Consider the following 23,338-nt stretch of genomic DNA (forward strand, 5'->3'; position numbering starts at 1 on the left):
ACTCTAGTGACGCACTGTTTTGTGCCAGACTCTCCCACTCTCTCTCAGCAATAACTCTTAGCAAAACCTTTAACGACAAATAATGTTTTACTTCAGGCATTCACTCTACACCCTCTGCTGCCTGTCAGCCATTGCCTTTGCCATGTCCAGTGCCCTTCCTGCGAAGCAAAATGTGGACCCGGCTGACCCTGAGGTACAGGCGTGCGTTGCCTTTGGAATGGAGAGCTTCAACTTCCACAGCCCGACTCAAAAACTCAACACCATTAGCAAGTTCCACTCTGTCACCAGAGAGGTGAGCCAGTGCTTTATGAATATTACTGTTTATAAATACTGCAAATTTTCAGAAAATATTTAGGGAGTACTTATCTTCCTATTTGAGCATTTTGACATACATTTTGACATATCCACTATTGTTAACTTAAATATTTGAATATTATGACAAATTTGTAATGTTTATTCCCTGATTCTGACAAATTTGCCATGGTCTTATCTAGCTTTATAACACATCAAATTAGCGAATAAGCTGAAAAGAAATGAAAAAAGGTTTACCACTACAAATACAGTATACCTTATATGTAACATATATGTTTGGTTTTCTGAAACTGTGTCTTTTATTTTCTAGTTATACAGGGCTCGGTTGAATTTGCATAGTAAATACAGCTCTGGAAAAAATTAAGAGACCACTGCACCTATTTATTTATTTTCCAAAAAAGTCAAAAAGGAAGGTTTTGAGTGTGGAACAGAAGGGTTAAAATTAAGAGACCACTGCAAATTGAACGCTTTGGTTCCTCACTCAAAACTTTCCTTTTCAACTTTTTTGGAAAGGAAAGAAAAGGGCGCAGTGGTCCCTTAATTTTTTCATTTTGCAATTGCTGGTTAGCTCAGTGTTAGAAGACTATGAAGTCTTATGCTGCACACATGACTCTGAACTGAGGTGCTTCTCTTCCAGGAGGTCGGTGGAGGTCGGTATGACATTGATGTGGAGTTGATAGGTTCTTCACACTCCAGCAACAACCAGGTATGCCAGAGCTTCAACCACACCTTAAACATGCACCTTCTTTTGAGGTCATAACAGTCCTTCAGAGAGTAGCAATATGTATTCTTGAAATCTAATCTCTGGTTCAAGGGGTTGAGTTAGCGAAGGCTGTTCTTTACACAATCTGTGAGTCAGAAAACAAGATGTTGGAAATCTCTGCTACGCCATGTCAATAGTCTAGACACTCTCTGCTTCTCTCTTATTGCAGGTTTTCCGCTGCCATTTTGTTATTGTGACTGCTCCATGGAAGAACCATCAAAGAATTCTGATCAAGAGCAGCTGTGAACCAGTGTCTTAAGATGGACAGGAGCATTTTGTTAAATGTGCAGTTTCAAAAACCAAGTTATTATGTGCACATTTACACAAATTGAGCTGCCAGTGGAATCCTAAAGCTTTTTGAATGCATCAAGTGCGGTGCTGTTGCTTATATCAGGAAGGCAGTGTTTGCTTAAAAAGATAACGGATTGTGCATTTTTCATTCAAAGTTAAAAACTAATTGTTTTACTGCTAGATTAAATGGAGAAGTACAAATAAAATCTATATAATTACTTAAGTATTGATTGGATTGTTTTGTGGTTTCACAGATTGTCTAAAATACAGTTTGAGTGAACTGACTCTGATGCTGGTGATAGTGAAATTTAATTAGCTAGGTCTGTGTATTTAGGTCTTAATTGTCTGAGGAAGGACGCTGGAACATGAAGACCCAACTCTAGCTGGAGTATTAAGACCCACACCATGCATAAAAGCTTTAGTGTCTATCTTAACAGGAACATCCCCCTTCTTCAATCAGTTCTCAAAAATCAGTATTTGAATCTGGTCCAGTGTTCAGTTTTGGCAGCACCTACAACATTTATGAATGTAATATCCTTTCCCTGAAGGATGGAATGAGGTACCCAAATGATATGATTATGTCTCTGCCCTAATTCGGGACCAATCTTCAAAAGCAGACGGTACCTGGATCAACATTCTTTAAGCAATAGATATTATAGCGGTAACTATATTCCCTTTCAGTCAGTCATATGCAAGACACAAGCTAGCTGTTCACCCTGTCCTCCCCCAACTGACAGCATAATATAAGCTAGGCCATGTAACTTTGCACATGACTAAGACATTAAAACAGAAAGGAACAATGTTACCATCGTGTGGAAACCAAATAATGACCAACAAGATACATTAGGAAAGTTGGAACTTCTATAGGGACGGTGATGAGGAACACAGGTGAGGGTAGTAATAACAAACAGGTGTCCGTGCTTCAAATGACGCTGGATCTGTCATGCCAGGAGGTGGGATAGATCAATCTACACACAATATCCAATAATGACCAAGGAAAAACAAGTTTTTAGAAACTTCAGCAAATTTATAAAAAAGGAAACAACTTATATATCAGATTTACGTAGCATTCAGACCCCTTCAATCAATACTTTGTTGAAGCACTTCCTGCAGCGATTACAGTTTTGAACCTTCTTGGATTTGATGCTACAACCTTGGCACTGAGGAGTTCTCCCATTCTTTTTTGACAACCTCTCCAGCCAGTGTCAGTTTGGATAGGGAATGTCACTACCCAACCATTTTCAGTTCTCTCCAGAGATGTTTGATCATGTTCCAGTCAAAGCCCTGGCTAGGCCATTCAAGGACATTCAGAGACTTGACCCAAAGCCCCTCTTTCATTGTCTTGGCCGTGAGCTTATTTAGTTATTTCTGTATTTTGCAACATTTATCTTTCCCTCAATCCTGACTAGTTTCCCAGACTCTGATGCCAAAATACATCCCCACAGCATGATGCTGCCACCACCATGCACAGGTGATGTGTGGTGCCTAGTTTCCTGAAGATGTGATGCCTTGCATTTAGGCCAAAGAGTTCAATCTTTGTTTGATCAGAGAATCTTATTTGTCATTGTCTCCACACAGGAACTCTGGAGCTCTGTCAGAGTGACCATCAAGTTCTCGGTCACCTCTTTAACCAGTGCCCTTTTCCAAAGCCCCAATTTCTCAGCGTGGGCTGCCGGCCAGCTGTTGGAAGAGTGTTGGTTGTTCAAAACCTCTTCCATTTAAAAATGATGGAGGCCATTGTATTTTGAGGTTCACATGTTTTGGCACCCTTTCCCAGATATGTGCCTCACACAATCCTGTCTTGGAGCTCTACAGACACTCGCCTCAAAGTCATGGCTTGGTTTTTGCTCTGACAAGCACTGTCAACAGTGGGATCTTATAGAGACAGGTGTGTTCCTTTCCATATCATGTCCAATCAAAGGAATTTACCAAAGGTGGACTCCATTCAAGTGGTAGAAACATCTCAAGGATAATCATTTGAAACACCCTTTCCCTTCCTCAAATGACAGCAGAACGTCAGGCTATGCAATGTTGCAGGTACGGAGGAAGGACACAGACGCAGGGAGAGTGGAGAACATTTAATAAAAATGGAGATACCGAAACAGAAACTAAGACATGAAAACTGAAGTAACAAAATCTGTTTAAATAATTTTAGAATAACACTGTAATTTAACACATTGTGGAAATAGTTAAGGGGTCTGAAGACATTCCAAATGCACAGTACAACCCGTAAAGATATCTAAGAGACAGTAAAAATCATTTTGGGGACAGCCAGTAGCCCAGTGTTTAGAGCAACTGCAAGGTGTTTTTAAAAATGTAGCATTTTTACCACATTGAACCTAACACAGTATCAGACAAAGAATACAGCATTAATGTTTAATTTAATGGAAATACCAAAGAAAGAATAGGGGAAAAAGCTGTAGCATTATTGTCTACTTCTGGAATAATGTGAAATTGATTCTATGTTCATTGATAAATTGTCAGTACATAAATTATCCACAAGATGGCATACTTACCAAAAGCTATTGATCGTCAGAGCCTTGCTGTCTAAAGAATTACCGTGTACTGTTGAAAATATACAGTACCTATTCTATCCACAGAGAAAAACAGATGTTTTATCAAAACAAAGACAATTTATGACTGATTCAATCAAGTGACCAAATGTAAAATCCTCTATTACTGCGATTGTAAAAGAAACAGGCCATCCCTATGGGGATTTCAACAGTTTCTCTCAATGGGTCTTTGCACCAACAACCAAATACACTCACCTAAAGGATTATTAGAAACACCTGTTCAATTTCTCATTAATGCAATTATCTAATCAACCAATCACATGGCAGTTGCTTCAATGCATTTAGGGGTGTGGTCCTGGTCAAGACAATCTCCTGAACTCCAAACTGAATGTCAGAATGGGAAGGAAAGGTGATTTAAGCAATTTTGAGCGTGGCATGGTTGTTGGTGTCAGACGGGCTGGTCTGAGTATTTAACAATCTGCTCAGTTACTGGGATTTTCACGCACAACCATTTCTAGGGTTTACAAAGAATGGTGTAAAAAGGGAAAAACATCCAGTATGCGGCAGTCCTGTGGGCGAGAATGCCTTGTTGATGCTAGAGGTCAGAGGAGAATGGGCCGACTGATTCAAGCTGATAGAAGAGCATCTTTGACTGAAATAACCACTCGTTACAACCAAGTTATGCAGCAAAGCATTTGTGAAGCCACAACAAGCACAACCTTGAGGCGGATGGGCTACAATAGCCAGGTACCACTCATCTCCACTACAAATAGGAAAATGAGGCTACAATTTGCACAAGCTGACCAAAATTGGACAGTTGAAGACTGGAAGAATGTTGCCTGGTCTGATGAGTCTTGATTTCTGTTGAGTCAGAATTTGGCATAAACAGAATGAGAACATGGATCCATCATGCCTTGTTACCACTGTGCAGGCTGGTGGTGGTGGTGGTGTAATGGTGTGGGGGATGTTTTCTTGGCACACTTTAGGCCCCTTAGTGCCAATTGGGCATTGTTTAAATGCCACGGCCTACCTGAGCATTGTTTCTGACCATGTCCATCCCTTTATGACCACCATGTACCCATCCTCTGATGGCTACTTCCAGCAGGATAATGCACCATGTCACAAAGCTTGAATCATTTCAAATTGGTTTCTTGAACATGACAATGAGTTCACTGTACTGAAATGGCCCCCACAGTCACCAGATCTCAACTCAATAGAGAATTTTTGGGATGTGGTGGAACGGGAGCTTCGTGCCCTGGATGTGCATCCCACACATCTCCATCAACTGCAAGATGCTATCCTATCAATATGGGCCAACATTTCTAAAGAATGCTTTCAGCACCTTGTTGAATCAATGCCACATAGAATTAAGGCAGTTCTGAAGGCGAAAGGGGGTCAAACAGTATTAGTATGGTGTTCCTAATAATCCTTTAGGTGAGTGTATATTTTTTTAATGGAAGTATTGCTGAAGTGACCTTAAGCGTTTATAAGGTTTCTGAACTCCTGCTGCTAATAACGTTCTGTTAGGAACCTGTGTTTTTCTGTTCTAGCTTAATCTTTACAGTTCCCAGGCTAATGCATCAATCCCATAGCTACCTATCCACTTTGACTCAATCACTGGCATGGTCTCTTGACAAATACAATTGTTTTCCTTGGTTACTCCCATATGCTCAAAACCAAACGGACATCATCCATATCGGCTATGTTTGGCAGAAGTCAGCATGGTAGTTGGTTAGCCAGTGGCCTGTTTTGTAACAGGGAGACAACAAGCTACCACTCTGCCTCTCTGCTCTATTCCTGTCTCTTCTGCTTATGTTACAGTTCGAGTCCCTTAGTGCTGGGGTTGCATAACATCCAGCGTTAGATCAGAACTTTGTAATTCAATACCGCCGCATAGCAAACAACGGCATTGACTAGGAAGAGGACCTGTAGAAATAAACTTGAAATAGATAATGGACCTAGTCTGTCTGGTGGTGGGAGGGATTTGTTCGTCAGAGCTCAGAGGGATTATTAGGGCTGGTCAGATCAGGTCAGAGGTGATGCTTTTTTTGTAATATTCTATGCAGGCATGCTCACAGATCCGCTATTGCCTGGAGGCCAAATTTCCAATGCAGAGACATTCTGTTATCCCTATGTAACTGGGGGAATATTGAGAAACCGCTGAAACCGACACATGTATTACTTCATATAATCGCCAACATACTCCACAGAAAATTATAGAGGTACAAGGGGGTTGGATTGCAGGTCCTTTGCAATCCTTTATTATGTCTGCTTTTTTGTTCTACGAATAAGCTACATCACTCACTTTGCCTGCACACGCTCTGTCCCCTGCCGCCCAGCCGCACGTTATCAAATCGCTCCGGAGACAGTTGGATGACATAACTAGCATGTGCTGCCAGTTGGCGCTGTTTTTTTTTTTTTATTCACTCAGGGTCCCCACCCACCTCGGACCGTAGCCCCACGCATTCGTAGGGTTCTGACTGACGCCACGGCTGTCTGCTCTGCCGACGGCTGACACAAAGATCTATAGCCCTTGCACGCACAATATTGAATGAAAAGTAAATAATGTTTTTATTTTACAATCAGTCAACCAAATGGTGGTGTTTTTTATGAGCAGTTTTTTTTTTTACTTAACCTTTATTATTCACAATGTCCAATTCCAGTCCGAATACTTCCTCTAGAGGAGGCCTGGAAAAGATTGCTGCTCAATAAAATTACAAATGAATGTATGTACTAGACATCGCTGGGCATGTTAACATCTCTAAAGACATGCAGGGATACATTTTAGCATTCCAAAAAGCAGGTCTGGTCCAGGTCATATTGCTTTACTTTTCTATAGTGGCGCAATGCGCAGGATGGTGGCATGACATCTCTCTGTAATTCATGACAACTGGTCAGTCCACTGAGACGAGTGTCACGGCAGATGTTTCTCAGTAAGGTTCTCTGTGGTGGAGATGAGAGGGCATCCTCGTGGGACGTAGAGTGCAATATTCAAAGCTAGGATATGGACAAACTTGAGGCTTATAGATGGCTGAGACCAATTGAGAGTCATGCTCATTTTATACTAAAAGCATAACATTTGGAGAATGTGTTATACGTTTTTATGAGCCTTAATGTGATTTTTGTGGTATCTGCCGGACCAAATAGATTGACATACAGAATTGAGAGCCAAATAGATTTTCCAAAAGGAAACTGTAATTTTTAGGTGCAAAACATTAATACACATTTTTCATTTTATGCCTAAGGAATGTGACCCAAGTCAGTGATGTATGCACTTCACAAATATCTTTGGGCTAAGGGTTACAAGACACCATTATAGATCATCAGATCATGTTTGTAAAAAAAATCTGATAGAAAAGTAAAAAAAACCAGTCAAATTATTACACTTCCAGTCACATAGAAATGGACGAATGAAGTATATCATTTGTAAACCCCATCAAAATAGGGAGGGGGCTATGAGACAAATTACAGTTATGCAGCTAGAATGATTAACACAGAAGCGGCAATAAAACCAATGGTATTTCTACTACAACATACCATTAACGTGTCCTAGGCGGGGGGAAAACTCCCACTTTATACTAACGTGCAATGACTATACATTAGATAATCTCACGCTTATACAATTACCAGGGAGCTGCTATATTGTTATCCAGTCTTCACGATGTCCTTTTTAACATTACATCCTATCAATCTGTACCAAACACTGAGTTGTCAATGTATGTATGTTTAGTGAAAATAATAAACATTCAGTGCGACAGTGATGTTTTCTCCTTTTCGTTACCGAGAGTCCCCCTCCCCTGTTCTTAGACGGCACAAAAATATTCCCCCAATATTCACAGGTTATAGAAAACAAGTTGATGTTTGGTTAAACGAAACGTCAACACTGGAATTACGATCTTCGGTTTTCGTGCTACGGGGGATGTGGAGAAGCAGCACAGAGGAAAAACCTCCCCGCGATTTATCTCACATTGGTATTACCCAATCTCAGGCATCGCAGGACCCCCAATTCTCAATGGAATCCTGTCCCCTTGTCCTGCCCCCACCCCCTCCCCATGTTAAGGCAGTTGCTGTGATTTTTAACCCTTTGCTCACCCAGCTCCTCGTTCTTACTCTCTGTTGGAGGTATCTGGAAGCAAATACATCACTCAGACATTGTCGATACTATTCACTGCTATTTGTTCGTAGCCGTAAGTATGTTAATGACAGCAAACAGTTTCCCATTCTTCTTATGTTGAGGCTTGCGGTCAAAACCCTCCTCCAGGAAAGATGGATGACAAAAGTGAAAGCAAGTTAATTTACACTTGAATTCAAAGCATTAGAATTAGTGAACAATGTTTTCTTCTACCTTGTTCAGAGTACGCTGACAAATGCTGAGAGTAGAAAAGACAAGAAAGGTAAGCTGCTCATGGGCAGAGTGGTTTTAAAAAATAAAATAAAAGGTCAAGCAAGGATGTCTGATCTCTTTAATTTCTTGTTAACAATAGTAAATAACCGCCTATCTTTAATCAAACTTGTTAAGTACAAATTACGTCAAGACACAACAAAAAAAGATGAACGACTCTGCCTTACCGGCCCTACCTAGTACAGAATGCTTTTAACCCACTTTGTTGATAGGGAGGAACAAATGAAAACCCCTGGATGATAAGTAGAGTCCATAGTGATTATACACATGCATTTGTTGACAAGAAACATGATTTTGCCAAGCTTTTATGGGTTTCAATATAATTAACTTGAAAAGTAGGCTTAAAGCTCCTTAAGTAGAGGTTGAATCTTTATCTTATGCCAGTTATCAGTTGTATACCTAGAATTCTGTTAGTCTATATGTACAGGTATTTGACCATAAAGCTGTGTTAGATCTCCCTTTACCGGAAGATGGTAAAGTTAAGTTGTGATATGATGGGTTGGTCCATGTCGTCCCTGGATCAGAGACCAGATGCTGCTGGAAGTAGTGTTGGAGGGTTAGACAGAGCTACTCTTCCCTGTGCTCTGGGACATTGCCCTGAGTAGGGTACCGTCTTTCTGGTTGGGATGTTAATTGTCCCTATGGCCACTAAAGACCCCATTGCACTGATTAAAAGTGTCCAAGTTATTTTCCAATATTGCTGTTATATCATCATGGTCACCTTATTTTCATATACTGTAGGCTCATTCATCCCCTCTACTCCGGCGTAACAAAAACATTTTAGAATAACACAGGTAGTAAATATGTGCATTCAATGATGTAAGTCGCTTTGGGTAAGCAAGTTAGCGCTAAATGCAATTATATACCGGCTGGTTTGAATCATGGTACATGAGACCATTTACCACCGATATCACATGGCTTTTTACTGCTCTAATTGTGCTGGTAACACTTTATAATAGTAATTAGGAATCTCAGGGTTTGTGGTGTATTGTCATTATACTGTGGCTAAATGCTGTACACAGGCACTCCGCAGTGTATCATTTCTAAGAACAGCTCATAGCCGTGGTATATTGGCCATACACAATACCCCTGTGCTTTATTGCTTACATGTAATGCCAATGGAAGCTAACTATCTGCAAGGGTATATGGTCAAATCTCATGACTAAGAAATGTAGGGGCTAGGATGGGTATGCCGAGGCATGGAGACAATCCATTCAAGTATGTCAAGGTGTCATATGCAAGGCCTTATCAGTGAGATGTGGAATTCAAAGTCAAGTCAAAGTATTTTATTTATCAAATGCACCAAATAACATGTCACATGACATATATGCAGTAAGAATTAAGAAATGCATAAAGCGAAGATATACTTAACAATGTGAACTAGCAGCAATTTTAAAGAACGTAGAATGGGTAAAATTAGCAATATGGGTAGACATTTTCAGTATAAAAAAAAATATATATATGCCTATGAATGGTACATAAAAATATTCTAATGTAAAAAAAACAGTGAGTCTGGAAGTGCGTGCCCAATGCTCTGTTAGTGGCAACCAGACAGCAGCAGTGTGAACAGACCATAGCCTTGGTGGCTGTAGTCTTTGATGATGTTCTGTGCTTTCCTAAGGCATCGTGTATGATAGATGCCTTGCACAGAGGGGAGATGGCAGCCGATGATGCGCTCCGCAAAATTCACAACCTTCTGGAGGGACTTGCGGAGCGGCTGCTGTACCAGGCAGTAATGCAGCCTGAGAGGATGCTCTCAATGGTGCACCTGTAGTTGGTGAGAGTTTTTGCAGACATCCCAAACTTCTTGGGTCTCCACGGGAAGTATAGTGGCTTTTGGGCAGTTTTTACCACTAAGTCTGCTTGTCTGGACCAGGTGAGGTCATCACATCGAAAATAACTTGAAGTCGGAGACTATCTACACTTCAGCTCCAACGATGTGTATGGGGGCATGACCCCCTCTCTGACGCTTCCTGAAGTCCACAATCATCTCCTAAGTCTTGCAGATGTTGAGAGAGTGGTTGTTGTCCTAGTACCATGTAGCCAGGTCCCCTACCTCCTCTCTGTAAGCGGTCTCATCACTGTTGGAGATGATACCCAGGATGGATGACGTTGAAGCTGTGTGTGGCCACGCAGTCATGCGTGAACAGGGAATACAGGAGGGGACTGAATACACAACCCTGGGGGGCTCCGATGCTCAGGGTCAGTGCAGAGGAGGTGAGGTTGCCAATTCTCACCACCTGGGGTCTGCCTGTCGGGAAGTCCAGGATCCAGTTGCAAAGGGAGGAGTTAAATCCCAGGGTCCTGAGCTTAGGAATAAACTTAGCGGGCACAATAGTGTTGAAGGCTGAGCTGTAGTACACAAACAGCATCCTCACGTATGTGTCGCCTTTTTCCAGGTGGGAGAGGGCGGTGTGTGTCGTCAAGGCAACGGCATTGTCCGTCGAGCTATTGGGGTGGCATGCAAACTGACTGAAATGACACTATTCTTTACATGTGAACCCTGGTGACAAGTAGTTTGCTTGGAAGTAATATGTTATTTGGGATGAAGAGAGGAAAGAATGAGCTGTGAAGCATCATGGTCAATGCTGGTGAGCTGTTTAGAAATCTGATGGGGAAATGGATTACACTGTGTGCTAACGACGCTACCGATGTCCCAGTCACAACCACACAATAATGGTGTTTCACTGATAGACACAGCGTGCCCGGGAGTTTCTTTGTCATTCTGTCCGGCTTCCATTGTCTCCGTCACTTTCCCGTCTGTCCTGTCAGAGTTGGTTCTGTCTGAGGAGGTCTGCGTTGGTTTTTTAAAAGCCGACTTAGTTTAACCTGGTAAGTTCAGTGATCACGGTTCATTGTTTCAACACATCCCCCTCTCTCCTCTGGACTGCCACCCCCCCTTCCCTGCCCCCCCAGCCTTTGAGCTCAGACATGAGGACGGACCCCGTTCTACCCAACCCCCGTACCTTTCTCTCGTTCCTTCACTCTCCGTAACCCTCTTTTTATACGTCCCTCCTATTCTCCCAGAGTGGGCGGTCGACCGTGTTTTATCCACACCCGCTGGTGTGTGATGTTTCACCTGGGAAAGCGGGGTGCTGCTTGGTGCCTGTGCAACCCTATGCTCTGTGTGTGTTCGTGTCTGTGTGTGTTCGTGTCTGTGTGTGTTTGTTTGTGTCTGTGTCTGTGTGTGCGTGTGTGTGTGCGAGAGAGAGACAGCAGGTCAGAGGAGGCTCACACAGTCCGAACGAGAGAGTTGAAGAAGGATAGGAGGGGCAACCTGAATGGTGGTCAGAGGATAAAGAGTGGGTGACGGAGAGGGCTGCCTAGACAGCGGGTGAAAGGGGGTGTTTGTAAGGGTCGACGTCTGTGAGTGTGTGTGCGTGCGGGGGTGGGGGGGGGGCTGTCTTGTTTGTAGCTTGTCAGCAATTGCTCGAGACAAGCTTCCTCTCCATGTGTGAAAGCTACTTGGCGTGAATGCCCCGGACCGTACCAAGTGGGGGCGAGTCAGGAGGGGGGGTGCTAAAAGAAAAACAGATCTGCGTGGAGACAATAGGCCCCTGAAGTGTTCCCCCCAAGTTGCTTTGATGTTGTCCTAGTGTCTGGATGCTGGAGGGGACCAGGGATTGCGAGGCTGAAGAGGTCTTTGTGTGGATGTGTGCACTTTTTTTCTCCAGCCAGGACAAAGGGAGGGGAGTAAGAAGCCCAAAGAGGGAAAAAACTGAAAACAAATGATAAAACCAAAGCGCTCCTCTAGATGTTTTGTGTCCGTGCGAGTGGGGAAGTGAGGGAAAGAGAGAGCTAGAGAGGAGGAGAGGAAAGCGGCAGTTCCACAGGCTGATTGGGTGAGTTGCGTCTGTCTGTTTCTGCAAGCTTCGGTTGTTTTATTTTTCAGGGGATTGTTTTACGGGGCTTTGTAAGGCTAGAGTCGGGAAGTCACCGAATTGCATGTTGTCAGTGTTTCCCCATGTCGCCTCCAAAAGCAAATCTGGATGTTTTAACGAGAGAGTGAACGCAGGGAATTATTTCACGAGGATAAATTCAATGCGCTGAGCTGTATGGCAAAAGCGTGCTCAAATAGTGGAGTTTGTGTGAGATTGTCAGTGCGGTTTGGAATGTGTCATTGATTGGTCTATAAATGTTAGCCCCCCCCATGATAATGTGGCTCTGTGTCTGAGAAACAGTAAGGGTGGTGTTTGAGTGAGAGACAGTAAGGGTGGTGTGTGTGTGAGTGTAAGGTGGGAGGAAGAATAGTCAGAGATCTCCCATGTCCCCATGTGTGAGACAGAGGTGAGACAATGAGACCGCCCTCTCCATGTCAGCTTTTGTCACTTGTGGTTGTGACTGAATACAATGGTGGGGGAGTGGGTGGACCTATCTGGCCCTGAGGGGATTTGGGGGTGGGGGGGCTCTGTATCAAACCAAGCCAGCGTGTGGGTAGTGTGCAGGATTCACACGACCAGCAGTTATGGACGAAATAATGCCTCCTGTTATTTCTGGTTGGATTTTTCTCTTTTTGTCTTACTCCTGGTGTGAGGTTTTAACACAGATCCACTGTACCTTGAGAATTCAAACTCTCCATCGCAGTCTTTTGTAGGCACGTGCAGGGAATGGCAGTATGGAAAGTTAATACTTGTCATATTAACTTGGTTTCCACAAGACACACTATTCATTAGGTGAACATGAGATAATCTCCTGTGCACCATCCTCGGATTCAGGATTTGGGAATGGAAGAGAAGAGTCATTTACTCCAGAGATTCACATCAACCGTGTCTGGGCCCTCAGACATCAAAGGTAGTAGGTTAGGGATTTACATTCACGCTGTGGAGTCAAAGCAGAGTTCATTTAAAGTTGATTCAACCAATGCATTAAAATGGGTAACACACCGAAAAATGTGTCTACTAATTTAAGTTGACTGCAGTTTCAAATCTTACCTAGGTTAATGGGTACTTATGAATGTGCAACTGTATTGAAAGCCATACCGCTTAGTGAGTAGCTCTTCACTGTCTGACCGTCGGGCCCAAACCAGTGGCCCTCTGTTCTGTAATGCACGTGACTGTCTGTCCACAAGTATATCAACCCTCTGCGTCAATCGAAAGAACCCAGATGGGAGGTGCAAACGTTTACACTTAAAGCTCTGAAGTACTTTTCTATTTCTCTTCATATACATATCTCTGTGCTACACTGATATAAGTTGCAACCAAAGGCTATTTGGTTAATGTAACTTTACCACTCTAAAATGGACACGTTGTGTGGTCGAAGCAATGGCATTTCTTTTTCAAGTTATTTTGTTAAATGTCTTTAAGAAGTTAAAGGGAATGTACTAACAATTTTGTAATTCGAAAAAACGCAGACTTGGCAACTTATTATGAATTTGCAAATGACCTCAACATTGCAACTCAGGTAAAGTGCTTAACTATGTTTCTCTATAGAACTGGAAAGAGCATTGAACTTAATTATTCTTCTCTAGTAGAATCAGGAAAACAGCACAGTGAGCAATTAGGAAAAAGAAGAAAAGGCACAATGATTAAATGAGTTCTCCGGTTTAAAACGAGGAAATTCTATCATTGAAATTGACAGTTCACTGGGGAGTGTATAGAATAAATGGGTTTATTCTTCACAGTTGTCAAATATCTAATGCTTAAATTATGCCTACATTACAGCAACAGTTAATAATCCACTCCAAACATAAAAAGGCGTTTAGTAAGATGACAGTTTAGTTAAAGCCAGGATGTGAGAATAAATGCTTGTTATAGTTTCATTATGTCCTGGGGTTTCGTACCAATTTCTCTGGTCAACGAAAATAACTTCGGAAAAAGAATGGGGACTGGGGACTTTGCTGGTGTGAAATGGTGATGCTACGAATGTTCATTTGGAAGTGTCCATCATGGCTGAATGCTCAGAGCTAGTTGGGGGTGGGGTGAAGAAATGGTTTTAAAACTCATCTGTATTCATATCGGAACGAAGGAGGTGGTGCACTGCTCTGACACAAGCACGCAGAGCACACATACACACCTAGGGTTATGCTACACACCCTCAATTAGACAACACTCTGAGGCATTCTTCAAGGGGTTCATGGCAAAGAGATCCCTGAGGGTCATTCAACTGCTAACAGTGTCGCTTAAATGTCAAAACCAAAGTGAATCACGTCACAGTTATACATGGACCAATTACACATTATTTTCCACACAAGCACTGCTTTTCTGTCCCGATAAGGGGTTTAGAGTAAAAACTGTTTGTGTAAGACCTGCAGCAAAGGCTAGCCTCAGAACCCATCCTCCCCATCAACCGACTCTGTAATCGACATGGATTTCTGCCCAAAGTGGTGACAAATTTGCCAGTGCTATAGCTAAGCAATTTCAAGGAAAAACGAGCAGAGGATCCGATAATTGATAGCAGGATCAATGGCCGTGGTTCAGTGGGGGAGAGAGGAGCTCTGCTGGCAGGGCAGACAGCAATCAGACATTTGGCCTAAGATCCTAACTCTGTCAGAGCTTGGAAAAAAGAGGGAGAGAAATAAAGGGGGAAAAGGAGAGAAAGATAGAGAAATGGAAAGAGAGTTGAGAGATAGATACATAATTATATACATCTAATCATATATATAATGTATATAATATATAGTTATCAAGACTTGCAAAAGTATTCAAACCCTTGACATATTCTCTTGTTTTACCTAAGTACAAATTGTCCATTTAAATTTGGTTCTGTCTAAGATTTTATTTTAAAACACTGACACTTAAAATAAATTATTGTAAAACGACATTTTTTATTTTGTCAGGAAATATTTGTATGAACAATGAGGAAATATGTTACATCCAAAAATATTGAACACAATAACCTTCAGTTGAGGCACTTTCCACTGCAATTAAAGCATTAAGTCTTTTTGTAAGTATGTACCAGCTTTATATAAAGTGTCTGAGTAATTTTTTCAGATATTCTCCTGGTTTTTCTGACTGGTTGGACAACGCTTATGGATTTCAGTTTTCAAATATTGCTACAGATTATCAATGGGATTGAGATTAGGATTTTTACTGGTTGGCCACTGTAGGGGCATTCACATTCTCTTGAGCCACTCCAATGTTGCTGTGACATTGTGCTTGAGTTTGTCAAAGTGCTTTCAGATGGTCAAAGCGAACTATGTGTGAGTCAAAGATCTCTGTCTTGAAGTCATTGGATCACTAGACCTTCTCCCATGTTGCAGCTGGGTTACTCGCATGCCTTCTGAGGGTACATTTTGAGTAATGACTTCTTTCTTGCCACCCTCCAATATAGACCAGTGTTATACAGAGCTCTTGAAATAATTGACCAGTTAACCATTTCTATACCTCCAACCACTGAACTTTCTAGCTTGTCTTCAGGGGTGAGTTCTGAGGGACGGACATCTTGGCGGTGTCTGGGTGCTGTGATGCAACATTCACTTCCTAATTATCCCAGTCAACATTGCTAACGGGGATAATCAAACATGTTGATATAATATTGTACCCTTTTCCTAATCAAATTTTTGTCATCGTTAACGAATTTTCATTTTTGAGCCTAAGGCTGGGCATAGATGGAATGCATCAAGCCATATGCATCGCAGCAGAAGTCCATTCATTCCAATGGAGTGCAATCCGCACCACTGCATCTCAGCTGTCGGATGTTGCTTTACCGAGCCGTATTCAACAATCAACAAACAAGTGGATCAACCAATGATTAATATGCTGATGTGTAGCTTTCTGCTATGTGTTTATGGGATAGCAACAAACATACTTTGTCAGCGCTACACATTGAATTGAAAATCTCTTGTAAAGTTGTATACATGGAGAGGCAGGACACATGGAGGACTTTTAATAAAATGAACTAAGACGTAATCAAAACTGCAATGATTACCCAAAACATACAGTGTGAAAACATATCCATGCAATCAGTGTCCACCAATTATGTGAAATGCATTGCAGTGGATGTCATTTATCACCAATGGTTGCAGTCCAACAAGGTTGGTTTGCACAGCGGGACTAGGCTCCAGTGTATTGGATGACCTCATGTGTTCAGTATTTTCCAACTTGTGCCTTGCTTTTCATTGTGGTGGTACAACCGCAAGTTCTTAGAACACAGTAACTGACTAAAGCTAGCTAGTTGGAAAACAGTTGACCGTCTACTCTATATAATAACTCAAAAGTGTCAAGCCATATAGCGAGCCAACTATAAAACTAGCCACTATTCTACTACTCCCAATCTTACCGAGAACCAACTCAATGTTGCAATTTGTCCTGTAGCTTTGCAAAAGACGTGTGACCAGTATAGTGAAAAGTGAACTAGAGATCCAACAAAACATAATGAATACGGGCCTTGTGGACATCAGGCATTAGAACAATACATACAGAGGATGCGCAAAATGACGGACTCACCTAATAATATATTAATGTCAGGGACCTAAAGTATTAGGGCCGCCATTTGCCTTCAGAACACCCTTATCCTTCTTGGAATGCTGTCATAAAAGTCACAAACTGTGTTTAGTGGGTTATCGCATAATTCCTCAAGACGAAAAGCCTTCTCTGAGGGATGAACGAGGTGGAAATCTACTTTGCACTCTGTGCTCCAGAACATCCCATATAGTTCAGTTAAGTTTGGGATTTGGTGATTGGGGAGGCCGTGGAAGGTGGTGACGTCGTCCTAGTGTTCCTAAAACCAAACTTGAATTGGTTTATCAGTGTGTATGGGGGCATTATCCTCCTGGAATACTGGAACATCATGAGGGAACAGTGTTTGCACCGCGCACCTGGTCCTGTAATGCCCTCATATTCCTTGGCCATTATACAACCATGCAGAGCAATCATCCCAGATGACTCATCAGAACATAATACATTTTTTCCATTGCTCAGGAGTCCAGGATTTGTGCTCCTTAAAACAAAGTTATGCATCGTTGTGTGTTGGGCATGGATACAAGTGTTTTCCGAATGGCAGCCCTGCCATGAACTCCAGAATGTGAATGTGAAGCTTATAACATGCAGTTTTTGTTGAGTCTCAGTCACAGAAGTGCTGATAATATTCTGTGGTCATTGTCGGTACTGTTTTGTTGTGGCAGTCTATCCCTGTTGGTTCATGCAATTTGTGTTGAATTATGTTAAGTGGCCACTTGAGAACAATCCAGCATTTTGTCTTGAACCATTCCTGGATGCTTTTTCAAATGTTTTGGGTTTTTTGGAGCTTTCTGACACTGGCTTTGACATTGTGCTCCAAAATGCCTGGGTTTTCTCTTGATTTCATGAAGACATGCACACATTCAAGACATTGTGTGCAGAGACAGCAACGTAACAGCAAAACATCTCAGAACCTCCTCCATGTTTGACTCTGGTGTATCTTCTCTTTTTTGGAAGCTTACTTTCTTTCACTGAGATGGCTGTGGATGATATTAGTTGAAACAATCATATCATGTGCTTGAGTCTGTTTTGGTAGTTGATCGAGATGCTTTGTCCACCATTCAAACACTTGTTCACTGTGACTTTCCATAAAGTTTTCTCTTGCTGCCACATCAATTGAGACTGGCTACAGTGGCATGTGCCATAAACTTCTTGAGACCAGCATGTGCAATGGAAACACCAACATCAAGGTCTCTAGAGCTGGATAACCATAAGAAAAACATTTTCTGATATTAAAGGATTTTCACATTTTACATTTCTTCCACAGTTTTTGTAGAAGAAATAGTGCATTATTTGAATTACTTGCGAAGACAGCACACAGTGTATATTTTTGTGTATGTGTGTATGTATGTGTGTATATACACTGCTAAAAAAAAATAAGGGAACATGTAATCATTACAGTATAACACCAAGTCAATTAAACTTGAGATACACTTGGGATATCAATCTGTCCAGTTAGGAAGCACAAGCGATTGTTAATCATTGTCACCTGTTTTGGTGCAAATGAAAGTGACAACAGGTGCACTGAAGAGGCAACAGCAAAACAACCCCTAAAAAGGGGATGGGTTTGCAGATGGTGGCCACAGACAATTGCTCTCTCCTTATCCTTCCTGAGTGATTCTTCTCTAGTTTTGCGTTTTGCTAGTGTCCTTGTCACTACTGGTAGCATGAGGCGATACCTGCGGTTTGTAGGCACTTCCTGGATGATGAAGGCATTAATGTTCCCCAGGCATGAATCCAATTGAGAACCTCTGGGACATTATGTATCGATGCATCCAACACCGCCAAGTAGCACCACAGACTTGAGCTCACTGATGCCATGATGCAGGTCCGGGAGGAGATCCCCCAGGACACCGTCTCATCAGGCAACCTGGTCTCAGGAACCTACCTAGACTATTTTACGAAAATCCATGGCACCCGATTTCGTATATGTGACATTACGTTAGGTTACATTACAATGCGCCACCAAAACGTATGATACATTACGAAATTATTCAAACGTAACATATATTACAAATGCTATTACAACGTATCAAATGTTACGAGTGCTATTAAAACATAAAATAGAAAACGAACACCAGACAAACGTATTATATTTTAGAAACGCTTTGAAAGACGATTTTTTGACAAAATGTTAGACCTGCGTTTTGAACTAGCAACATTTGGATTAGAAGGCAGTCGCCTTACACACTACCCACACTAGACATGGGGATTTGGGATGAGTAACAGCAATAGCAAGGTCGCTAGGATAGGTTATAAAATAATTTTATCATCAACCTTACGTTGATGTTAGGCATCACAGCACTGGGGTTAGGGTTAAGGTTAGATCTCACTGCACCAGGGTTAAGGTTAGGGTTAAGGTTTGGGCTACAGTTAGGAAACAAAAATGGTTAGTTTAAGGTTACGTCTCACAGCTCTGGGGTTCAGGTTAGGGTTTGGGTTAAGGTTAACTATCACATCACTGGGGTTAAGGTTAGGGTTATGGTTTGGGTTAGGATTACATAGAAAATCACTTCAAACACTTCAAACGTATGTTGTGACAACACCACTCGCCAGGACTGGTTACAAGTTCCCCAAACTAAAAACAAACCTGGTGGAACATCTCACAACTAATTAGGTTAATTGGCAACAGGTCAGTGACATGATTAGGATTAAAAAGAGCATCCCGGTGAGGATGAGTCTGTCAGAAGTGAGGATGGGTTCACCACTCTGTGAAAGACTGCACAGGCAAATAGGCGATGCTTTCCGGACCTCTGTTAGGAATCTCTCCAGCAGCTGGAGAGAAGGAAGACCAGACTGCTGTACTAATTCACGAGGGGGTTTTCCCCCCTTTAACCCCTGGTCATTGCAAGCCTGTCCTGATTCCTGTTAACACCAAGCACCCTTGCAGGGTCGCAGAATGAACAGCAACCAAATGAATTAAGAGGGTTGTCCCACACCCACGGTCTGGGCCTCAGCGTCTGCCAGGCCTTCAGAAACATGCAACGTAGACACCATTTCCCGGCGTGTTCAACCTCCGCGGTTTCATAAGAAAGAGTTGCCCTTTGAGCCTTAGACCACCGGGCCTCCAGCAGGGCACATGCCAGTCCCGCCGATTCCTCATCCGTATGATAGAGTCATCTCCTCGCCGCCTAGAGATGAAACCAACCACCCTGATCTCCAGATCCACCAGGCCTTGTACTCCCTCACGGACTGGTAAAATCAGTACCACCGCCCTCTGCCAAAGATGACCCGACCAGATCAGGTCCACCAATTTGAGTGGTACGTCCGCTACCAGCCCAGCAGGGGAGTTAAGAACAGTCAGTTTATGCCACAGGGAGGACGCCACCAGGTTGTTACTGGGCACCTTCCATCTGTACAACACTTCTGGCAGGAGCCACCTCTGTTTGGTCAGCTTTAACACCACCGCTGTCAACAATCCCATCCCACTTCTTTCCGAACCCACCTCTCTGAGCCCAGATACGCCCCCGGAAGCCGGGGAGGAGCCCTCACTCCACCAGTCAAACACAGCAGTGCCTCACCCTTACCCAGGTCCTCACTGCAGTATCCTGTCAAAAAGTTTTCCACTTTTAATGGGACCTATAATGTGAACAATTCAATTGAAAAACAAACTGAAATCTTCAAGGGAGAGAAATGAAAAATAAAAACCTTTCAATATCCTGGTTGCATAAGTGTGCACACCCTCTTATGACTGGGGATGTGGCTGTGTTCAGAATTAACCAATCACATTCAAACAGAAGTTAAATAGAAGTCATTACACACCTGCCATCATTTAAAGTGACTCTGATTAATCACAGATAAAGTTCAGCTGTTCTAATAGGATTTTCCTGACATTTTCTTAGTTGCATCTCAGAGCAAAAGCCAGTGGTCCGCAGAGAGCTTCCAAAGGGATCTCATTGTTGAAAGATATCAGTCAGGAGAAGGGGACCAAAGAATTTCCAAACAATTAGATATACCATGGAACACAGTGAAGACAGTCATCTTCAAGTGGAGAAAACTGGTCACGGAAGCTTCCAAAAGGCCTACAGCAACATTAAAAGAACTGCAGGAATTTCTGGCATGTACTGGCTGTGTGCTACATGTGACAACAATCTCCCGTATTCTTCATATGAATGGGTTATGGGGTAGGGTGGCAAGACTGAAGCCTTTTCTTACAAAGAAAAACCTCCAAGCCCGTCTGAAGTTTGCAAAAACAAACATCAAGTCCCCCAAAAGCACATGGGAAAATGTTTTATGGTCTGATGAAACCAAGATGGAACTTTTTGGCCATAATTCCAAAAGGTATGTTTGGCGCAAAAACAACACTGCACATCACCCAAAGAACACCATACCCACAGCGAAGCATGGTGGTGGCAGCATCATGCTTTGGGTCTGTTTTTCTTCAGCTGGAACCAGGACCTTAGTCAGGGTGGAGGGAATTATGAACAGTTCCAAATACCAGGCAATGTTGACACAAATGTTGACTTGGAGGCCATTTGCAAAGAAGAGTGATGTCAAGATGTGCCATACAAATAGACTACTACCCAAAGAGACTGAGTGCTGTAATAAAATCAAAAGGTGCTTCAAGTATTAGTTTAAGAGTTTGCACACTTATGCAACCTGGTTATTGTGAATTTTTTATTTTTCCCACTCAAAGATTTCAGTTTGTTTTTCAATTGAATTGTTCACATTATAGGTCACATTAAAGGAGGAAAACGTTCTGACATGATTTATCTTTGTCTCATTCTTTTACATCACAAGAACCTGGCATTTTAACAGGGGTGTGTAGACTTTTTATATCCACTGTACCTGCTGGTCCAGATTGTTAAGAAACATGAACACCAGCCTACAAAAAGAGTCAACATGTTTACAATGTATAGAAAACCCACTGACAGGAAAACAGCTTGCTGTTTTATCGAAATGCACCAGCTCTTCTTGGATCTGGTCATCCGTAATGAAAGGAGGCTAATTAGCTAGAACAACCCTATTCAATGGTGTAGAAAGAGGTGAAATCAACAGTAATTGGTCCCTCACAAAATTACCGCTAGCAATTAACCTACCTATGAAACTCGCCTTTTTCATGAACTCAACTACAGCTTTGATCGTCCTAGATGCAGGGGTGAATATGCAGCACCTCCTCTCCACTAACTCCATCCCCCAGGATACACCTGAAGCCATGTCTGAAAGTCATCGCCTCCTACCCACTTGGCAAACCAGCTACAGAGGGCCCCACATTGTACAAACCCAAACAGACCTACCCCATTTTCTTCCCCAAAACACTCCACTAATCCGGTAGAAGCCAGATACAGTAACCTGCATGTTCAGAAAAGAAAAAGAAAAGAACTAGAAATTATGCAAAAACAAGGTGACGGCCTCTACAAAGTAAATAGAGGCTCCACACCATCAACCACCACGTCTTAAACTCCTAACTCCCAGCATGCAACAGACAGACAGAGACACACAGACAGAGAGACACAGACAGAGACAGACACACAGACAGAGAGACAGACACACAGACAGAGACAGACACACAGACAGAGAGAGCCACACAGACATAGACAGACACAGACAGAGAGACAGACACACAGACAGAGACAGACACACAGACAGAGACAGACACACAGATAGAGAGACAGACACACAGACAGAGACAGACACAGACAGACAGACAGCCAGACAGACACACAGACAGACACACAGACAGACAGACACACAGACAGACAGACAGACACACAGACAGACAGTCAGACAGTCAGACAGACAGACAGACAGACACACAGACACAGAGACAGACTCACAGACACAGAGACAGACTCACAGACAGAGACAGACACACAGACAGAGACAGACACACAGACAGAGACAGAGAGGTCTATCTAAGAGAGTCAATTGGAGAATTATGTACTGGGGTACCACTGTTGTCTATAGCACTAGTTTCTTCTCAGAGTATGCCAAGCAAGTGTCTAGATCAGTTCACTCTGTGGTCAGTTTATTTCCTGGCCTCTCTCTGCTTGATGACTTTCCCATGTGTTCCAGCCAGTCGTCAGAGGAGGCTGCTGAACAAACTCATTCAACTGCATATCTCCACCGAGTCGAGAGGACTAAGGCGGGCTAGACACCCTGAATTCTCCCTGTAAAGGCCTGAAGCCCCTGAAATCTACCTAGCTAAATAGTTATCTTTAAGTGTAACATAGTCAACGTTATGTGTGCTTTACTGGTTATCCCAAACCCTATTCCCTTTCATTTAATATAAAACGTGTCTGGCTCAGCTACATTGTTAGCCAGCATGCTACTTTCCATGACTGTCAAACTTAAAACAATTCAGGCCAGTGGTCCACAAATCACTGTAGTGATATGGAATGCCACTTGGTTTGGGTTTTGGTTCAACAAGCCTATTGATTTCATGTGTCAAATTAACACAAATCTAAATAACAAAACGCTATCCCACCTATAACAGTACACACAAAAGGTTATAGGGGGAATAGCTCACATTTGCATTTGCTAGTTACCAGCCTGAAAACTATTGCAGCCATTATCAAAATTCTTAGGATTGATTTGAATCCATGTGACTATATGCACTTGTTTTTCTATTAAAATTGAAATTCAGTTCATGAAAATGACTCAAAATATAGTGAACTAAACAAGTAAACTAGCCAAGTATCCAGCCCGATGCCCTAAAGCA

The 23,338-nt window shown here is 42.4% G+C and overlaps 1 protein-coding gene across 1 annotated transcript; it reads left to right on the plus strand.

The window, feature by feature from the left end:
- On the plus strand, positions 1 to 1,589 carry LOC105019677 (cystatin-1). The gene is made up of 3 exons (XM_010886033.3): positions 1 to 292; positions 950 to 1,018; positions 1,245 to 1,589. Exons 1-3 carry the CDS (start codon positions 83 to 85, stop codon positions 1,332 to 1,334), a joined length of 369 nt encoding a protein of 122 aa, XP_010884335.1. The 5' UTR covers positions 1 to 82; the 3' UTR covers positions 1,335 to 1,589.
- Positions 1,590 to 23,338: the final 21,749 nt, after the last annotated feature.

Source organism: Esox lucius, chromosome 22 (genome assembly GCF_011004845.1).
Source record: "Esox lucius isolate fEsoLuc1 chromosome 22, fEsoLuc1.pri, whole genome shotgun sequence".
NCBI lineage: Eukaryota > Metazoa > Chordata > Actinopteri > Esociformes > Esocidae > Esox > Esox lucius.

Bases quoted from the DNA above. Each gene is read 5' to 3' on its own strand.
- LOC105019677 (XM_010886033.3), top strand. From the start codon at position 83: ATGTTTTACTTCAGGCATTCACTCTACACCCTCTGCTGCCTGTCAGCC. The intron at 293-949 runs GTGAGCCAGTGC...CTTCTCTTCCAG, and splicing joins TCCACTCTGTCACCAGAGAG to GAGGTCGGTGGAGGTCGGTA. The intron at 1,019-1,244 runs GTATGCCAGAGC...CTCTTATTGCAG, and splicing joins CACACTCCAGCAACAACCAG to GTTTTCCGCTGCCATTTTGT.